The sequence below is a fragment of the Hemitrygon akajei genome, chromosome 2 (genome assembly GCF_048418815.1).
Source record: "Hemitrygon akajei chromosome 2, sHemAka1.3, whole genome shotgun sequence".
NCBI lineage: Eukaryota > Metazoa > Chordata > Chondrichthyes > Myliobatiformes > Dasyatidae > Hemitrygon > Hemitrygon akajei.
This window is the reverse complement of record NC_133125.1, coordinates 70,998,503-71,020,198: the sequence shown is the minus strand read 5'-3', so window position 1 is coordinate 71,020,198 and position 21,696 is coordinate 70,998,503. Positions and strand designations below refer to the sequence as shown.

The following is a 21,696-nucleotide window of genomic DNA, read 5'->3' as shown; positions in this document are numbered from 1 at the left end:
TTGCCTTCCTCGCCACAGACTTTAGGGAATCTTGCACAAGTCCATTTGCACCTCAGTTTTTTGTATTTTCTCTCCAGTTAGATAGGAGACAACACTTACATTTTTTCTGCCCAAGTGCATGACCATACACTTCCCAACACCATATTCCATCTGCCATGTCCTTGTCTATTCTCCTAATCTGTCTAAGTCCTTCTGTAGCCTCTCTACTTCCTCAAAACTACCTGCCCCTTCACCTATCTTCATATTGTCTGCAAACTTTGCAACAAATCTATCATCCAAATTATTGACATATAATCCCAGGTCTTTGTGGACAGCCAACCAGAAAAGGCTCACTTTATTCCCACTTTCGGCCTCCTGCCAATCAGCCACTGCTTTATCCATGCTGGAATTTTTCCTGTAATACCATGGGCTGATGCATTTTTAATAATATTAGCTCTCATAATATCGTTAATTAACTAGCATTTGTTCAAAGTGCAATGTTTCTTCTGCTTATCTCCGTAAGACTACTTGTACAAAATTGCCTCACTGATGTGACTTTCTCTTTGCATAGAACAATATCAGCAATACAGGCACCAGTTAACACTTCAGCAGTGTGTGTAGAATTTTTAAAAAAATGTACTTTATAGGCATGTGTCCATCTTCTCCCCAACCCTTAACTGCCCGCTTTGTGTAGTAATTAATAAAGACATGTGGGGCACACATTCGCACACTCGCACACACAGACACAGACACACACACTTGTGTCCTATGAATTTTCATTGCCATATCACACTTTACGGGCAAACCCTACTGTCAGGGGTCTGCTTCAGATCCATTTTTATAATATTAAATCTCATAATATCATTAATTATAAGACAGAAATTCATCTTCAGCTCCATAAACAGAAATTATGTTGCAATAGGTGTATAAGAAATGCACCGTACTTCAGAAATACTGTATGTTCACTCATCTCAAAAGCACCAAACATGAAGCTCTTTCTATGATGGTGATGAGCATTTGGGAACTTAGAGAAAATTGTAGTCTATATTATTTAAAATTTGAAGGATTAAATATATGTAAATGGCATCTTTGATTAGATTGTTAAAGTGCAAGGGCATAATTCAAGAAATAACATTTTGCTATTATAAAAGAAATGTTCTGAAATGAAAACTTACTTAACTTTCACTGTTCACCTGTTTTTGTTCCATGGGTTCCTAGTTGGTATATGACTGCAATGGTTCTACTCTACCCATCCATGAATCAGATGAAAACATGCATGGGTGGATAAGTAAGTTTATTGATGGCACAGTGATCGCTGACAGTGTGGATAGTGTATAAGGTTGCCCAAAAGTACAGAGGGATGTAGATCAGTTGCAATTATGGGTGAAGAAGTAGCAGATGGAGTTTAGTCCAGGCAGGTGTAAAGTATTACACTTTGGGAGATCAAATGTAAATGGAAAGTACACAGTTAATGACAGGACCCATAACAATGTTAATGTACGGAGGGATTTTGGGTCCAAGTCCATAGCACCTTGAAAGTGGCTACACAATTCTATCGCATGGTAAGGAAAGCATGTAGTATGCTTGCCTTTATTAGTCAAGACACCCAGTTCAAAAATCATAAAGTTACAGTGTGTTGCAGCAGGAGAAAACTCTGGTTCGGCCACACCTGAAGTATTGCATTCAGTTGTAGTCTTCTGATTATGGGATAGATATGTAGGCTGTTGAGAGATTGACAGAGAGACTCTCCAGAATGCTGCCTGGATAAGGAGAGATTAGAGAAACTAGGGTTGTTTTCTCTGCATTGGCAGAGACTGAGAGGAGACTTAGTAGTATTTTATAAAATGATGAGAGGCGTAGATGGAGTAGCCAATTTTCCCAGGGTCTAAATATCTAATAATGGAGGGTATGCATTTAAGATGAGCTGGGTAAAATTCAAAGGAGGTGTGTAGAGCAACAAGTTTTTTTTAAATGCAGATGGTGGATGGTGCCTGCAGGAAATAGAAGGTTAGCCTGCATCTGTGTGAAGAGAAACAGGTAATGATTTTGGTCAGAGACTCTTAGCCAGGTCCTGATGCAGGCTCATGATCTGCAAAGTTTACATTTCTTCGCCACCCCCCCCGCCCCCCCATCCATTCCACTGAGCTCCTCCGGTGATTTGATTTTTGCCATTTATTGTAGTAATTTATAGGTTTTAATATAGCTAACTGGATTGAACAACTTACTAAAAGTATTGCTAATTGTTTTATCACAAGTATTGGAAATAGCAGTAAGTTGCTAACTTCATTGACCCAGAAAACCCAGTGAGATCCAAACAGCTTGGCTCAGCAATGTTCTTTCTAGTGGAAATCTCTGGCTTATTGACCTATTTCATTGGCTCTTTTTGTTGTTCCTTGTTGGACACTTACATCTCCTATTTTGACCAGCTGTAAGAACAATTGCATTTCAAATTAATTAGTAGGTTATAATACCATTTTGATGAATTGTAACTTGCTAAAGAACTTTTGGTTAATCCAGTAATTGAATGGAACAGCAAGTAGTTGTGAAATAAGCAAATAAAATGTCTGGACACCACAATGACAACAACTTAACCTGGAAACAGTTATTTTACCAAATAATCTATTTCTACAGTCAGTAATGCCATACAAAACCATTTAGATTAATTGTACCAGTAGTTATTTATAAATGGAAACATGGAGGATGCAATTGTGTGCATCAGGTCTAGCAGGCAGCAATAAAAGTAAGAGTCGATGGCTAGGGCCACTGCATTGGCATTGATAGCAAATGATTTTAAAAATTGGATACGTTATGCTCATGTGATGTAGAAGTGTGCCATTTTCACATCTCAGCTGGAAACTGCCTGTACTCAGTGACAGATATCCTGAACTATGTTCTCCAGCTGTGGAACGGGGTACTAAACCAGAGCTTTCCAACTATGTAGAAAGAAAGTACCACTAAATCATACTGCTTGGATATTACTGGATTTTGTAGTAAGATTTTGGAGGTTGTTTGGAATCACAGATAGACTCAGCTACAAAAATGATTGCTGACATTGACAAAACTCACTAATGCAAGAACTAAATTACCAAGGAAGCCCACCCTTGTCAACCAGTTCCTCAGTTTAGATTTGATACATTCACTAGGAGTATGAAGCAATCAGAAAGTTGAAAAGTGAAAGAAGGTGAACACTGATCGATGTCTAGATAACCTTTCCTGAAACAATGTAAGAACATAGATGCCCAGGCCAAGAAATGGTTGCTCACATGCTAGTCATCCAACTTCTCCTACTGAACCGTATCGTCCAAAGGCTTAACTTTCCTGGAGAGAATAGTTCTCCAATCTCGAAATTCTCCCGTTGAGGCTTGTTTATTGGGCAAACCAACTTTCTCAACACTAATCATCCATCCAATGCTTTTGTTCTATGGATAATGCTGGTACTTCACCATATCTCCTTTATTCCCTTAAAGATTTCTTTGCAACATCTTTCCATGATAGATTGTTCCTTGCTGAGTGATGTCTAATAGATATTCCTATTAAAATAAACAACTCAACCAACTTTTACATTTTAAGCTCTGAATATCTGTCCTTTGTTTCTCAACTTTAATATCTTATGTTGAAATGTTCCAAAATAATTAATTCACATAGCCATGCTGCATTTGTGTTCGAGAACTATTTTCCCGCACATACTTTAGTTTTTATTTGTCCACCAGCTCTCAAGAACCAGGCTACAGGCCACTACATTCTAAATGGTAAAGGTGAAAAAGCCAAGATGAAAGTTTTTATTGAGCTTGGTATAGAATGGCGATACACCTTGGAGAACGATATGGAAACTCTCCGTACAGATGGCCCTTTGCACGATGCTGTTGTGGTCTTGGTGAGTATTTTCTCTTTTCATTCTTCTATCAATAATACAATAACATTGGGAATGTTATGACTTTGGATCTCAGAACATTTTCCAATGCTGATTCCAGATAACCAGGAATAAAATCTACAAGATAAAGGATAAAAGGACTGATTACTAGCTCCTTTCAGCAAGCTATGTATAAACAATGAGGTTTGTATACATTAAGGTGGTCAGCAGCAGATGACCTAAGACAGATGTGGCTGATGTGAAGATAAAAGTTGGTGGAGAGAAACATTTGTTTCTTAATGCTGATATTTTATATCACATTCAATTTATTTTCCCATTAGACCAAATCAATTTCTCAGATTACATAATGACAATGGCAATGTGATTACAGCATGATATACAGTGCAATGTTGACCTTTAAATTACCTCACAAAATCTTTTCATTCTGCACAGAATATCTCATCATTGTTTTCACTGTGTAGCAAGAGACTCAACTGTACAGTTTAACCATCTTCTCTTGCCCAGCCAAAGGCATAAACTATGACATTAATCCAGCAATGATACACATGAATGATGTTGGGGATTAGAATCATGTTTCAGAGAAATGCCTCGTTTTCCCTTGGCTGTATAGGACCGAAGGGCATTTCCAAATGAACTGTTCAAAATGTAATAACGCTTCAAATGAGCAGAAAAAGAGCAACAATTCACTCTGGAGGAGTCATTGAGAATAATGAGATTTTGCTTAGAAATAAGTGTGCCATACTAAACGCACAATAATTATGACTAAAGGCTGCTTTCAATTCCATTAAACATGGTTCAGTATCTACAAACTTAGAGCCATATTATCCAGAAGAGAAATTGAGCAGCACTTCAGATGGGACAATCAAGGAATCTTAGAGCCATACAAGATGGATACAGGCACGTCAGCTCCACAAGTGCACTGCTCACCACACAGCTGGTCCCCGTTTCCAGCATTCAGCTCATATCTCTTTCTGTTCTTCCCATCCACACTTATACCCAAGGACTTCTTAAATTATGTCTGCCTTAACTACTTCCTGTGGCATCTCATTCTGTATACTGACCCCCTCTGTGTGAAAGAGTTCTCCTTCAGGTCATTCTGTAAACTGACCCCCTCTGTGTGAAAGTGTTGCCCCTCAGGTCATTCCGTAAACTGACCCCCTCTGTGTGAAAGAGTTGCCCCTCAGATCATTCTATATACTGACCCCCTCTGTGTGAAAGAGTTGCCCCTCAGATCATTCTGTAAACTGACCCCCTCTGTGTGAAAGAGTTGCCCCTCAGATCATTCTATATACTGACCCCCTCTGTGTGAAAGAGTTGCCCCTCAGGTCATTCCGTAAACTGACCCCTTCTGTGTGAAAGAGTTGCCCCTCAGGTCATTCTATATACTGACCCCCTCTGTGTGAAAGAGTTGCCCCTCAGGTCATTCCGTAAACTGACCCCCTCTGTGTGAAAGTGTTACCCCTCAGGTCATTCTATATACTGACCCCCTCTGTGTGAAAGAGTTGCCCCTCAGGTCATTCCGTAAACTGACCCCCTCTGTGTGAAAATGTTACCCCTCAGGTCATTCTATATACTGATCCCCTCTGTGTGAAAGAGTTGCCTCTCAGGTCATTCCGTAAACTGACCTCATCTGTGTGAAAGAGTTGCCCCTCAGGTCATTCCGTAAACTGACCTCATCTGTGTGGAAGAGTTGCCCCTCAGGTCATTCCGTAAACTGAGCCCCTCTGTGTGAAAGAGTTGCCCCTCAGATCATTCCGTAAACTGACCCCCTCTGTGTGAAAGAGTTGCCCCTCAGGTCATTCCGTAAACTGACCCCTTCTGTGTGAAAGTGTTCTCCTTCAGATCATTCTATATACTGACCCCCTCTGTGTGAAGGCGTTGCCCCTCAGGTCATTCCGTAAACTGACCCCCTCTGTGTGAAAGTGTTCTCCTTCAGGTCATTCTATATACTGAGCCCCTCTGTGTGAAAGTGTTGCCCCTCAGGTCATTCTATATACTGACACCCTCTGTGTGAAAGTGTTACCCCTCAGGTCATTCCGTAAACTGACCCCGTCTCTGTAAAAGTGTCCCCCTCAGGTCATTCTATATACTGACACCCTCTGTGTGAAAGTGTTACCCCTCAGGTCATTCCGTAAACTGACCCCCTCTGTGTGGAAGAGTTCTCCTTCAGGTCATTCCTGAGGGATGATCTGACAGAACATGGAGTTAAATGTGTTGAAAGAATAAGTAAATTTAAGAAGGACAACAAAATTCTAGGGGCGTGTAGCCCGATGGGAGTTCGGGGAGCTGGGTTAAGCACAATAGGCAGCGATTCAAACAGAGAGAGGAGAAATGGGCTAAAAATTTTATATCTGAATGCACGGTGTCAGAAATAAGGCGGATGAGCTTGAAGCCCAGGTGTGAATGGGTAACTATGATGTTGTTGGGATGACGGAGACATGGCTGCAGGGAGATCAGACCTGGGAAATGAATGTACAAGGGTATACGTGCTATCATAGGGACCAGAGAAGGAAGGATTCAAAGGGGGGAAAGAGGCCATAGTGGTTAACAAAGGAAGTCAGAGATTGCATAGCATTAAAAAAAAGGAAGTATAACAGAGCTAAGGTGAGTGGGAGGACGGATGATTGGGAAGTTTTTAAGGAACAACAGAACTTAACTAAAAAGACAATACGGGGAGAAAAAATGAGGTACGAATGCAAGCTAGCCAGGAATATAAAGGAAGATAGCAAAAGCTTTTTTAGGTATGTGAAGAGAAAGAAGATAGTTAAGAACAATGTTGGGCCCTTGAAGAATGAATTGGGTGAAATTGTTATGGGAAACAGAGAAATGGCAGAAGAATTTAATGAGTACTTTAGATCTGTTTTCACGAAGGAAGACACAAGCAATCTCCCAGATGTATGGATGGGCCAAGGACATAGGGTAACAGAGGAAATGAAACAGATTGACATTAGGAAGGAAACGGTGATGAGAAGACTGATGAGACTGAAGGCTGACAAATCCCCAGGTCCAGATGGTCTGCATCCTAGGGTACTAAAGGAGGTGGCCCTGGAAATTGCGGATGCATTGGTAATCATTTTCCAATGTTCCTTAGATTCAGGATCAGTTCCTGAGGATTGGAGAATGGCTAATGTTATCCCACTTTTTAAGAAAGGAGGGAGGGAGAAAACGGAGAACTATCGACCTGTCAGCCTGACATCGGTGGTGGGGAAGATGCTAGAGTCCATTATTAAGGATGAAATAGTGCCATATCTAGATAGCAGTGATGGGATTGGGCCGAGCCAGCATGGATTTACCAAGGGTAAATCATGCTTGACTAATCTGTTGGAATTTTTCGAGGATGTAACCAGGAAGTTAGACGGGGGAGATCCAGTGGATGTAGTGTACCTCGATTTTCAGAAGGCATTTGATAAGGTCCCACATAGGAGACTGGTGGGTAAAATCAAAGCTCAGGGCATCGGGGGGAAGGCATTGACATGGATAGAAAACTGGTTGGCAGATAGAAAGCAAAGGGTAGCGGTGAATGGGTGTTTCTCGGAATAGCAGGTGGTGACTAGTGGGGTGCCACAGGGCTCGGTATTGGGACCACAGCTGTTTACAATTTACGTCAATGATTTGGATGAAGGCATTGAAAATAACATCAGCAAATTTGCTGATGATACTAAGCTGGGTGGCAGTGTGACATGTGATGAGGATGTTAGGAGAATTCAGGGTGACTTGGATAGGCTGGGTGAGTGGGCAGATACTTGGCAGATGGCGTTTAATGTGAATAAGTGTGAGGTTATCCACTTTGGGAGTAAGAACAGGAAGGCAGATTATTATCTGAACGGTGTAGAGTTAGGTAAGGGAGAAATACAAAGAGATCTCGGAGTCCTTGTTCATCAGTCACTGAAGGTGAATGAGCAAGTGCAGCAGGCAGTGAAGAAGGCTAATGGAATGTTGGCCTTTATTACAAAGGGAATTGAGTACAAGAGCAAGGAAATCCTCTTGCATTTGTACAGAGCCCTGGTGAGACCACACCTGGAGTATTGTGTACAGTTTTGGTCTCCAGGGTTAAGGAAGGACATCCTGGCTGTAGAGGAAGTGCAGTGTAGATTCACAAGGTTAATTCCTGGGATGTCTGGACTGTCTTACGCAGAGAGGTTAGAGAGACTGGGCTTGTACATGCTGGAATTAAGGAGATTGAGAGGGGATCTGATTGAAACATATAAGATTATTAAGGGATTGGACAAGATAGAGGCAGGAAATATGTTCCAGATGCTGGGAGAGTCCAGTACCAGAGGGCATCGTTTGAGAATAAGGGGTAGGTCATTTAGGACAGATTTAAGGAAAAACTTCTTCTCCCAGAGAGTTGTGGGGGGTCTGGAATGCACTGCCTCGGAAGGTAGTGGAGGCCAATTCTCTGGATGCTTTCAAGAAGGAGCTAGATAGGTATCTTATGGATAGGGGAATCAAGGGATATGAGGACAAGGCAGGAACCGGGTATTGATAGTAGTTGATCAGCCATGATCTCAAAATGGCGGTGCAGGCTCAAAGGGCTGAATGGTCTACTTCTGCACCTATTGTCTATTGTCTATTTTGCATATTGGCCCCCTCTGTGTGAAAGAGTTCTCCGTCAGATCATTCCACATACTGACCCCCTCTGTGTGAAAGTGTTCTCCCTCAGGTCCCTTTTAAATGTTTCCTCTCTCACGCTAAAGCTGTGCTCCTTAGTTTTGGACTTTGCTTCCCTGGGGAAAGACTGTTGCCATCCCCCTTTTCTACACTTTTCATAATTCTAAACATTTCTATATGGTTGCTCTTCATTTTCCTATGTCCCAAAAGAAATAAAGGCCAAACTCTCCATATAACTCAGGCTTTCAATTCCTGATGATATTCTCATAAACCTTCTCTTCATTCTTTTCAGTTTAGCTACTTTTTTTCAAATTTAAAATGAAGAGAACAGTACACAGTACTCTAAGGACAACTTCACAAATGACTTCCTTTCTGCAACATCACTAGGCAAGCATGTCAGTCATCTTTTCCACCACCCTGTCTACCTGTGATGCTACTTTCAATGAGCTATGAACTTGTACTCCTGGGTCCATTGTTCCACTATAATCCCAATTGCCTACTATTCACACGTCCTACTCTGGTCTGGCTTTCCAAAAGGCATCATGGCAGACTTGCCCGTATTGAAATCCATTTAGAAACATAGAAAACCTACAGCACAATACAGGCCTTTCGGCCCACAATGCTGTGCCGAACATGTACTTACTTTAGAAATTACTTAGGGTTTTACCCATAGCCCTCTATCTATTTGCCTCTCCTCAGCCCACTTCCATGACCTCAGACCAGCCTACCACCTAAGACCAATCTCTTCTCTCGCCCCCAAGGAGGCACTCAGTCAAGCCCTGGGAATTTATTCACCTTAATGCACTGTAAGGCTGCAAATATCTCCTCCCTGATGATATAAGGGGAAATAATCATTAAAAATCCAATCTGCTATATCTCCTGTGGCTCGAGACAAGGGTGGTCCTGCTGATTTCTATGAAAACCTGCTCTCTCCATACCCACATATTTACTCTCGATATATTCTCAAAGTTCAAAGTACATTTGTAATCAAAATATGTAAACTTGAGATTTGCCTCCTTACAGACAGCCGCAAAACCAAGAAACCCAATAGAACCCATTAAAACAAAAGGACACCATCAATCATCCAATATGCAGAGGGGAAAAAAAACAAATCATTCAAAAAGTCAGCAAATAGCATTCAGAACTGAAATTCATGAAAATGAGTACACCAAAGTCCGTTAATTACAGGCCACTGCCTCAGTTCAGTGTAGAGATGGGTAAACCTGGTGGAACAACGAGCTGAACCATCCTGTCCCTCACTCCAGCCCGGACACCCTTTTGGCCTGGTGCTTAAATCATCACCATCCTGTCCCTCACTCCAGCCCACACACCCTGACCTTTTCAATCTGGCCTGGTTCTTAAATCTGGCCTCATTGTCCATGGGAATGGTACCGGAGGATTGGAGGGAGGCGAATGGTGTCCCCTTGTTCAGAAAAGGTAGTAGGGATAGTCTGGCTAATTATAGACCAGTGAGCCTTACACCTATTGTGGGAAAGCTATTGGAAAAGATTCTTAGAGATAGGATCTATGGGGCATTTAGAGAATCACGGTCTGATCAGGGACAGTCAGCATGGCTTTGTGAAGGGCAGATCACATCTAACAAGCCTGATAGAGTTCTTTGAGGAGGTGACCAGGCATATAGATGGGGGTAGTGCAGTGGATGTGATCTACATGGATTTTAGTAAGGCATTTGACAAGGTACCACACAGTAGGCTTATTCAGAAAGTCAGAAGGCATGGAATCCAGGGAAGTTTGGCCAGATGGATTCAGAATTGGCTTGCCTGCAGAAAGCAGAGGGCCGTGGTGGAGGGAGTACATTCAAATTGGAGGGTTGTGACTAGTGGTGTCCCACAAGGATCTGTTCTGGGACCTCCACTTTTTGTGATTTTTATTAACGACCTGGATGTGGGGGTAGAAGGGTGGGTTGGCAAGTTTGCAGATGACACAAAGGTTGGTGGAGTTGTAGATAGTGTAGAGGATTGTTGAAGGTTGCAGAGAGACATTGATAGGATGCAGAAGTGGACTGAGAAGTGGCAGATGGAGTTCAACCCGGAGAAGTGTGAGGTGGTACAGTTTGGAAGGACAAACTCCAAGGCAGAGTACAAAATAAATGGCAGGATACTTGGCAGTGTGGAGGAGCAGAGAGATCTGGGGGTACATGTCCACAGATCCCTGAATGTTGCCTCACAGGTAGATAGGGTAGTTAAGAAAGCTTATGGGGTGTTAGCTTTCATAAGTCAAGGAATAGAATTTAAGAGACATTATATAGGTAGTTAAGAAAGCTTATGGGGTGTTAGCTTTCATAAGTCAAGGAATAGAGTTTAAGAGACACGATGTAATGATGCAGCTCTATAAAACTCTGGTTAGGCCACACTTGGTGTACTGTGTCCAGTTCTGGTTGCCTCACTATCGGAAGGATGTGGAAGCATTGGAAAGGGTACAGAGAAGATTTACCAGGATGCTGCCTGGTTTAGAGAGTATGGATTATGATCAGAGGTTAAGGGAGCTAGGGCTTTACTCTTTGGAGAGAAGGAGGATGAGGGGAGACATGATAGAGGTGTACAAGATATTAAGAGGAATAGACAGAGTGGACAGCCAGCACCTCTTCCCCAGGGCACCACTGCTCAGTACAAGAGGACATGGCTTTAAGGTAAGGGGAGGGAAGTTCAAGGGGGATATTAAAGGAAGGTTTTTCACTCAGAGAGTGGTTAGTGCATGGAATGCACTGCCTGACTCAAGTTTAAGAGACTACTAGACAGGTATATGGAGGAATTTAAGGTGGGGGGTTATTTGGGAGGCAGGGTTTGACGGTTGGCACAACCTTGTGTGCCGAAGGGCCTGTAATGTGCTGTACTATTCTATGTTCTATGTCACCATCCTGTCTCTTACTCCAGCCCAGACACCCTGACCTTTTCAATCTGGCCTGGTGCTTAAATCATCGCCATCCTGTCCCTCACTCCAGCCTGGACACCCTTTTGGCCTGGTACTTAAATCATCGCCATCCTGTCCCTCACTCCAGCCCACACACCCTGACCTTTTCAATCTGGCCTGGTGCTTAAATCATCGCCATCCTGTCCCTCACTCCAGTCCGGACAACCTTTTGGCCTGGTGCTTAAATCATCAGGACATTTGTTCATTCCTTGCTCTCGGACCTGGGCCCTGCCGCTTCAATACGCTCATGGGCCTGAGCCCTGCTGCCCAAATTCAGCCTGAACCCAATCTTTCTAATTGGGCTCCGTGCTTAAATTGATCAAACCTTGGGTCTGGCTCTGCCTCTGTTCTCCTCACCTCAGTCTTGCCACATCAAGTTACCTCCATGTCTGCTCCAGTAAACGCCAAACATTGGCTCTTTTCCCACTTTCAGGCCCAAACCCCATCACCTCAATTCAGCCTGGAGAAGCTTTGCCATAATCACCCTGCACTTTTGAACATTCAGTTCATGTCAGGTCATGTTTGATAAATCTTATTGAATTTTTTGAAGAGGTTACTAAGAAAGTTGATGAGGGTAAAGCAGTGGATGTTGTCTCTATGGACTTCAGTAAGGCCTTTGACAAGGTTCCACACCAAAGGTTAGTTAGGAAGGTTCAATCGTTAGGTATTAATATTGAAGTAGTAAAATGGATTCAACAGTGGCTGGATGGGAGATGCCAGAGAGTAGTGGTGGATAACTGTCAGGTTGGAGACCGGTGACTAGTGGTGTGCCTCAGGGATCTGTGCTGGGTCCAATGTTGTTTGTCATATACATTAATGATCTGGATGATGGGGTGGTAAATTGGATTAGTAAGTATGCAGATGATACTAAGATAGGTGGCGTTGTGGATAATGAAGTAGGTTTTCAAAGTTTGCAGAGAGATTTAGGCCAGTTAGAAGAGTGGGCTGAAAGATGGCAGATGGAGTTTTATGCTGATAAGTGTGAGGTGCTACATTTTGATAGGAATAATCAAAACAGGACATACATGTTAAATGGTCGGGCATTGAAGAATGCAGTAGGACAGAATGATCTAGGACTAATGGTGCATAGTTCCCTGAAGGTGGAATCTCATGTGGATAGGGTGGTGAAGAAAGCTTTTGGTATGCTGGTCTTTATAAATCAGAGCATTGAGAATAGGAGTTGGGGTGTAATGTTAAAATTGTACAAGGCATTGGTAAGGCCAAATTTGGAGTATTGTGTACAGTTCTAGTCAACGAATTATAGGAAAGATGTCAACAAAATTGAGAGAGTACAGAGCAGATTTACTAGAATGTTACCTGGGTTTCATCACCTAAATTGCAGAGAAAGGTTGAACAAGTTAGGTCTTTATTCTTTGGAGCAGAGAAGGTTGAGGGGGGACTTGATAGAGGTATTTAAAATTATGAGGGGGATAGATAGAGTTGACATGGATAGGCTTTTTCCATTGAGAGTAGGGGAGATTCAAACAAGAGGAAATGAATTGAGAGTTAGGAGGCAAAAGTTTAAGGCTAACACGAGGGGGAATTTCTTTACTCAGAGAGTGGTAGCTGTGTGGAATAAGCTTCCAGTAGAAGTGGTAGAGGCAGGTTCGATACTGTCATTTAAAAAAAATTTGGATAGGTATATGGACAGGAAAGGAATGGAGGGTTATGGGCTGAGTGCAGGTTGATGGGATTAGGTGAGAGTAAGCGTTCGGCACGGACTAGAAGGGCTGAGATGGCCTGTTTCCATGCTGTAATTGTTATATGGTTATATCAGGTCATGCAGGCAGTTCAAAATCTCTGCTCTGACAGGGAAGTTACCATCTATTGTTTACAGGGCTCGTTTACCAGAAAAAGAGTGATGAATGAAGTATTTAGTTGTTTTATTTGCCACCAGCAAGTATCGCTGAGCTTCACCAGTACCATCTTAAACCGGAAAACCTGTTGGAATTGTTGACCCAATCTGCCTGATCTATCTCATACCTTCCCTTTTCTATCCTGACTTTGCTCTTGATTATATACTTCCTCTTATAGTCATCAAGGGATTCGCTCATCCCAGCCTTCTAAACCCTGTGCATGCTTCCTTTCCTTTTCCTAAGCAGGGCCTCAATATTTCTCAGTAGGTAGGGTTATGAGGTGCCCTGATGCTGCACCTGGTAGGGCACTAAAAACCTGTGCCAACCAGCTGGCAGGAGTGTCTAGGCGGGGTGCCTAAGAGTGACTCAAGTAGCAGCAGTACTCTCAATGGATACGATTAAATATTCCCATTTCAGCCTGACGCAGCTGAAAAGCACAACTGCTTCCTGGGTCAATACAGTCAACAAAGATGTCTTAATGCGTTTAAATGAACTACCGCTGCTTAAAACTGACGGAAACAGCACCGATTATGGTCTGAAGTGCCCATGTAGGGCTCCTCGGAGTAAGCGTCGGTGTAGAGCGGGGTTACAAATGTGGTTAAGGAAATGGGGTTTTAAACTCCCTATACCGAACATCTTGCTGACGACTGTGCAGTCTCTGGTGAATAAAATCGATGGCCTCAGAGCCAGGGTGCTGAATCAGAGGGCCATTAGCCCACGTGTGTCCTTTGTTTCACGGAATCCTGGTTAACCCCTTCCGTACCGGATGCAGCGATGCAGATCAACAGGTTTACTATACACCGTCAGGATAGATCTATAGAGTCTCTCAAAAGCAAAGGTGGAGGAGTATGCCTCATGATCAACTCTTCTTGGTGCACAAATATATCAGTGCTGTCCCAGTTCTGTTCACCAGACCTGGAATATCTAGCAGTTAAGTGCCATCCTTTTTACCAACCACGGGAGTTCTCTGGGGTCATTTTGATAGCAGTGTATGTTCCACCTCAGGCCAATGTCAAACAGGCTTTAGATGATCTGAGCAATGGGATCAACATGCATGAAACAGCACACCCTATTGCCTTCACCGTCATTTTGGGAGATTTTAACCAGGCCAGTCTGAAAAAATCACTAAGCAACTCCCATCAACAGACCACTTGCAATACCAGAGGAAACAACACACTGGACCATTGCTACACCACCATTAAGAATGCCACCCGTGCTATTCGGGAAGTCTGATCACCTAGCTGTACTTCTACTTGCAGAGGGAGGTACAGAGGCCCAGGATCTGTAACTTATCAAAAAGGATTGCGGGAATGATGGTGTTAAATGCTGAGCTAAGCTATAGTCGATGAATGGCACCCTGACATAGCTGTTTGTGTTGTTCAGGTGGTCTAAAGCCTTGTGAAGAGCCATTGAGATTGCGTCTGCCATTGACCTATTGTGACGATAGACAAATTGCAATGGGTTCAGGTCCTTGCTGAGGCAGGAGTTCAGTCCAGTAATGACCAACCTCTCAAAAGCATTTCATCACCATCGATTTGAGTGCTACTGGGCGATAGTTATTAAGCAGCTCACAGTATTCTTCTTAGGCACTTGCCTTTTTGAAGCAAGTGGGAACTTCCGCCGTAGCAGTGAGAGGTTGAAAATGTCCTTGAATACTTCCGCCAGTTGATTGGCACAGGTTTTCAGAGCCTTATCAGGTACTCCATCGGGACCTTCTGCCTTGCAAGGGTTTACCCTCTTAAAAGACAGCCTTACATTGGTGTCTGAGACAGAAATCACAGGGTCACCAGGTGCGGCTGTAGTTATGTTCTCCCTTTCAAAGTGGGCATAGAAGGTGTTGAGTTCATCTGGTAGTGAAGCATCGCTGCCATTCATGCTATTGGGTTTCGCTTTGTCGGAAGTAATGTCTTGCAAACCCTGCCAGAGCTGAATTTTATTCTATATTCTGTTTCCATAACTAAGAAAGTTGTGTATGTCTGATTTGTCTGACAAATCAGGCAAAAAAGAGTCTGATTTGTCACAGTGCAGGCATTGGTCTTCAATTCCTACCGCCTCCTGTAAGGAGTTTTTACATTCTCCCTGTGACCTTTGGGCATTTCAGTTTCCTTTCACACACATTCCACGAAGATGTATGGGTGGTAATTTGTGAGCATGCTATGTTGGCAGTACTGGTGGGCTGTCCCCAACACATCCTCCAACTGTGTTCATCGTTGAATCAGACGGCGTTTTTCACTGTATGTTTCAATATTTTGATATATCTGTGACAAATAAAGCAAATCTTAGAAAAGACCCTGTAAGAGTACAAAAATGTTTTCTTAGAGTTGTGCTTGAGGTGCATGGAGAACCAAGAGAAGAGGTTTGTGTTCTTAAAGAAGTTCAAGTGGATGTTAGATTTTCAAAATTATGAATGGTTTTGATAGAATGAGTGCCAATATTTTTGATAAATATAACTTTTTAAGCAGAATATTTTTTATGATCTGGAATGAATTGCATTGCCAGAAACTAGATTCCAAAATGAATAAGTCTTGTGTTGAAGTATGAAGAAACCATTTGATTCATTGGGTGCATGCCAGTTTCTACGGGAACACCAGACCCATTCCCCCTCTTCTTATTTCCATATGCCCCTTCAATTAATTTTCTTTCCAATCAACACTCCTTCCATTCATTTTGCCATTAACTGACACCAAAGGATAGCAACAACCAAATAACCTACCTACATACCTTTAAGATTTATTAATGGTTTTTGATTTTTCATTTTTTACTCAAATTTCATGGTTTTTCTGTATCAGTAGAGAATGGAGACTGTTGAAAGCTGATGGGATCCATCAGAGTATTAAATAAAGCAAAGTTCTAAGACAAAAACAGAGAGACATAGAATGGAGCAATTGACAACAAAAGCAAAACTGAGCTGAGGAAATGTATATTTTACTCAACAAGTGATTAGAGTCTGTAATGTGTAACCAGCACAGTAATAGAGTTAGATTCATAAGGGAGATGCAGAAATATCTGAAATAAAGACCAGGGCTGAAGAGAGAGGGTGGAGGTGCATGACTAGCTGCATTTCTGTTGTGTACAGTTGATTCCTTCCATTCTATAGCTATTCTGACTTTTTCTGGTTGTTTAAGTCAAACACTATCCATAGGGTCACCATGAGTTGACAAGGACTCAACGGCTCTCAACAACAACACAAGCATTAATGGGATGGGAGCTTCAAGATTTGAACCCACTGATGATAAAGGAATGAGTCAGGATAGTGTGTAACTTGGAGGTGGTGATGCATTTGCTGCTCGTGTACTTCTTACTGGTAGAAGTTGTGCCTTTGGGAGGTGCGGTCATGTTAGTTTGGCTAAATAATGCAGTGCATTTTATAACACAAACACTGAGCACTGGGGATGGAGGGAATGGTGGTGGATGGGGTTCCAATAAACTGAGCCACTCTGTTCTAGAAATCTTTGGGTTTCATGATTGTTGTTAGTGAGCTGTCGTCACCTAGGTATTTGCAAATGTGTTCCGTTTGAAGACTTTCCAATTGATGCAAAGGCCTTGGGGTGTCAAAAGGTAACTCACATGACATAGGACACCAAACCTCTGACTTGCACTTGTGGTTATATTTATTTAGCTGGCCCAGTTGAGTTGCTGGTCAGTATTTGGAAAAGAATACTTCAGCAGTGATATCCTAGGGCTGGAATAACTGACCTTCAATAGCCTCTCCATTTTGCACCATGTTGCATTGAAGACCAGAGTATTTTCCTTAGGTGCCCACTGAAATCTATTTCACATGTGCTCTTTGATGCCACACCTGATCAACTACTGTCTAATGACGAGAGCAGTCACTCTCACCTCAGCTATTGAATTTCTATCTTGTTTGGGCCAAGGCTGTGGTAGAGCTAAGTGCTGCACTTAAGTAGCAAGGAGTAGATGGTGGTGACTGGTTGAAGACTGATAGGAATTGCATTTGTCCTTAGCAATGCATAAGCAGCAATGTTCCACGTTCCTGCCCAGTTGTTAGTCATGTGTCGGTCCAATTAGTGGCAAAGCTCATTTTGTAGCTAAGATGTTGTCTGGTTGCATTACTGCATAACCATTGCAATCCATCATATCCTTTGGAATGGCTAAGTGGGACCTGCGAAGTATGTGTGCACTATACAACTCTGAGATTTGTCTTCCCCACACACAGCCATGAAACAAAAAAACACCATGGAACCTATTCAAAGAAAACATCAAACTCCCAACACGTGAAAAAAAACAGCAAATTGCACAAACACCAAAAAGCGAGCAAATAACACACAGACACAGATAATTAAACAGCAGTCCACAGAACTTGATGTTTCATATTCTGAAATTAGCTCTGTGTGATGGAAACACAATGTACCGGAAACATTCAGTTAGGTCCACAGATTGATTCTTTGGGAAAAGGAATAGTGAAAACTTTTCAAGTCAGTAATCTGAACTGGGAGAAGTTCAGCAGCATTTGAGTCAGATGGTCATTTGGAAAAGGACAAAAGGGAAGATCTGGGGAAGGGTGAAGAAGTGATTAACAACAATTAACTACAGAGTCTCTGTGGGTGGAGATTCACCAAAGGGGTCAATAACTTTACTGGTTTTTTATAGGCCACCCAATAGTAACAGGGATATCAAGGAGCAGATAGGGAAACAGATCCTGGAAAGATGTAATAATAACAGAGTTGTCGTGATGGGAGATTTTAATTTCCCAAATACAGATTGGCTTCTCCCCAGAGCAAGGGGTTTAGATGGGGTGGAGTTTGTTAGGTGTGTTCAGGAAGGTTTCTTGACACAATATGTAGATAAGCCTACAAGAGGAGAGGTTGTACTTGATTTGGTGTTGGGAAATGAACCTGGTCAGATGTCAGATCTCTCAGTGGGAGAGCATTTTGTAGATAGTGATCATAATTCTATCTCCTTTACCATAGCACTGGAGTGAGATAGGAACAGACAAGTTAGAAAAGCATTTAATTGGAGTAAGGGAAATTATGAGGCTATCAGACAGGAAATTGGAGGCTTAAATTGGAAACGGATGTTCTCAAGGAAAAGTACGGAAGAAATGTGGCAAATGTTCAGGGCATATTTGTGTGAAGTTGTGCATAGGTACGTTCCAATGAGACAGGGAAGTTATGGTAGGGTGCAGGAACCATGGTGTACAAAGGCTGTAATAAATCTGGTCAAGAAGAAAAGAAAAGTGTACAAAAGGTTCAGAGAGCTAGGTAATGTTAGAGATCTAGAAGATTATAAGGCTAACAGGAAGGAGCTTAAGAAGGAAATTAGGAGAGCCAGAAGGGGCCATGAGAAGGCCTTGGCAGGCAGGATTAAGGAAAACCCCAAGACATTCTACAACTATGTGAAGAGCAGGAGGATAAGATGTGAAAGACTAGGACCTATCAAATGTGACAGTGGGAAAGTGTGTACGGAACCGGAGGAAATAGACAGACAGACAGACGGACAGGCAGAGGTAATTAATGAATACTTCAGTATTCACTATGGAAAAGGCTCTTGGTGTTAATTGTGACAGCTTGCAGCAGATTGAAAAGCTTGAGCATGTAGATATTAAGAAAGAGGATGTGCTGAAGCTTTTGGAAAGCATCAAGTTGGATAAGTCACCGGGACCGGATGAGATGTACCCCAGGCTACTGTGGGAGGCGAGGGAGGAGATTGCTGAGCCTCTGGCAATGATCTTTGCATCATCAGTAGGGACAGGAGAGGTTCCAGAGGACTGGAGAGTTGCGAATGTTGTTCTCTTATTCAAGAAAGGGATTAGAGATACACCAGGAAATTATAGACCAGTGAGTCTTACTTCAGTGGTTGGTAAGTTGATGGAGAAGATCCTGAGAGGCAGGATTTATGAACATTTGGAGAGGTATAATATGATTAGGAATAGTCAGCATGGTTTTGTCAAGGGCAGGTCGTGCCTTACAAGCCTGATTGAGTTTTTTGAGGATGTGACTAAACATATTGATGAATGAAGAGCAGTGGAGTGGCTCAGGGATCTGTTCTGGGACCCTTACTCTTTGTGATTTTTATAAATGACCTGGATGAGGAAGTGGAGGGTTGGGTTACTAAGTTTGCTGATGACACTAAGGTTGGAGATGCTGTGGATAGTGTGGAGGACTGTCAGAGGTTACAGCGGGACATTGATAGGATGCAAAACTGGGCTTTGAAGTGGCAGATGGAGTTCAATCCAGATAAATGTGAGCTGGTTCATTTTTGTAGGTCAAATATGATGGCAGAATATATTATTAATGGTAAAACTCTTGGCAGTGTGGAGGATCAGAGGGATCTGAGTCCATAGGACGCTGAAAGCAGCTGCGCAGGTTGACTCTGTGGTTAAGAAGGCGTACGGTGTATTGGCCTTCATCAATCGTGGGATTGAACAAAAGGTAATGATGCAGCTATATAGGACCCTGGTCAGACCCACTTGGAGTACTGTGCTCCGTTTTGGTTGCCTCACTATAGGAAGGATGTGGAAGCCATAGAAAGGGTGCAGAGGAGATTTACAAGGATGTTGCCTGGATTGGGGAGCATGCCTTATGATTGAGTGAACTCAGCCTTTCTCCTTGGAGCGATGGAGGATGAGAGGTGACCTGATAGAAGTGTATAAGATGTTGAGAAGCGTTGATCATGTGGATAGTCAGAGGCTTTTTCCCAGGGCTGAAAAGATTGCCACAAGAGGACACAGTTTTAAGGTGCTGGGGAGTAGGTACAGAGGAGATGTCGGGTTGTTTTTTTACTCAGAGAGTGGTAATGGGCTGCCGGCAAAGGTGGTGGAGGCGGATATGATAGGGTGTTTTAAGAGACTTTTGGATATGTACATGGAGCTTGGAAAAATAATGGGCTATAGGTAAGCCTAGTAATTTCTAGGGTAGGGGCATGTTTGGCACAGCTGAGGCTGTAGGTTTTCTATGTTTCTATGTAACACATTTTTGGAATTAATTCAGCACAACTCGTTCCTGTGCTATACTGTTTACATTCTAATGCACGACATTTGTACAGGTATGATTTAGAGGAATATGGGCCAATTGCAGGAGAATCGCACTTTGGTCACCATGAACAAGTTGGACTGATAGACCCATTTCCTTGCTGTATAACACCATGAATCTAATGTTAAAAGTGGATGTGAAGAGGATATTTCCTTTGATGCAGGAGTCTAGGACTAGGGGGCACAGCCTCAAAATAGAACAGAGATGAGGAGGAATTTCTTCAGCCAAAGGGTGTTGAATCTGTGAAATTCGTTGCCACTGGTGGCTGTGGGGACCAGGTCATTTGGTGCATTGAAGCTGGAGATTGATAGGTTTGTGATTCGTCGGGATATGAAAAGTTATGGAGAAAAAGCAGGAGAATGGGTTTGGATCAGTCATGCTGAAATGGCGTAGCAGACTTAATGGGCTGAATGGCCTAATTCTGCTCCTATGTCTTGTGGTGTAAAATGGAGAAAAACTGTGGCAATGTGGCAGAAGTGTTACTTGTACAATCTTGAACACAGCGGTGGATTTTCACATGTCAGACCTTCAAAATTTACTAGTAACCTTCCATCTCTTTCAGATTATCCCTCGGAGTAATAGCACCAAATCTAGTCTCACCTATAACTATATTATCCATGAGGACTCCTTACCAACGATCAGCAACAACAATGTGCTTCAGGAAGACATTGATGCATTTGAGTGGGCTTTGAAGAGCTGGTCCCAGTGTTCCAAGCCTTGTGGTGGAGGTAATTATATCTGAGTAGGATCTTTTAAGAATGGTGTAAGGGAGGACTGGAAGGCTAAATTGCTGATATCTTAATGCAAGGATCATTACTTGTAACACAGATGAACTTAGAATGTTGATCAACATATGGGTGTATGGTGTTATTGTAATCACAGAGACATGCTTTAAGAAGGCCTGGCAGCTCAGTGTTTCAGGTGAGATGGGGGAGAAAGTGAAAAAGAACAGGCATTGCTATATTGATTAAGGAATCAATTACCATGGTGTTGAAGTGTAATATCCTGTCTTTCAAATGAGTACAATTGGGCAAAACTAACAAAAAGGGTAATTACTTCACTAAGGGTTTGCGGTGGCCACCCACAAACTACAGGACATAATCATGCAAGTATGTTGGCAAATGATAGAGGGGTATAAAAGCAATAGGTTTATAGTTGCAGGAGATTTCAGCATCCAGAAATTTAATTGGAGTCACCTCTATGTGAAAGGCCTGGAGAGGGCGCACAGGACAGTAGCAGATTGTACTAGCGAAATGATGGTACTGGACTTGCCGAGGAAGTAGTTGTAGTGTCAAAAAAGTCTTCACATTCTACAGGTCGATAAGAGTGATCCAAAATTGAAGTCTTGAATAAGTGAAAAGCTCATTTCAACATCACTGGACAGAAGCTAGCAAAATTAAACTGGGAGTAGCTTCTAATGGATAAATCTACATTTGGAAAATAGCTGTCTTTTAAA

The 21,696-nt window shown here is 42.5% G+C and overlaps 1 protein-coding gene across 10 annotated transcripts in view; it reads left to right on the top strand.

Annotated features, from left to right (window-relative positions):
• LOC140713961 (A disintegrin and metalloproteinase with thrombospondin motifs 3-like) overlaps positions 1-21,696 on the top strand; it is a 420,377-nt gene that overhangs the window by 384,213 nt on the left and 14,468 nt on the right. For all 10 annotated transcript variants that reach the window (XR_012095817.1, XM_073024651.1, XM_073024664.1 and 7 more), the window contains 2 exons: positions 3,690-3,853; positions 20,803-20,968. Coding sequence is in view for 9 of the 10 variants with exons in the window: in XM_073024651.1 (XP_072880752.1) it covers positions 3,690-3,853; positions 20,803-20,968 (330 nt within the window). In the remaining variant the exon portion in view is untranslated. The remainder of the gene's footprint in view (positions 1-3,689; positions 3,854-20,802; positions 20,969-21,696) is intronic.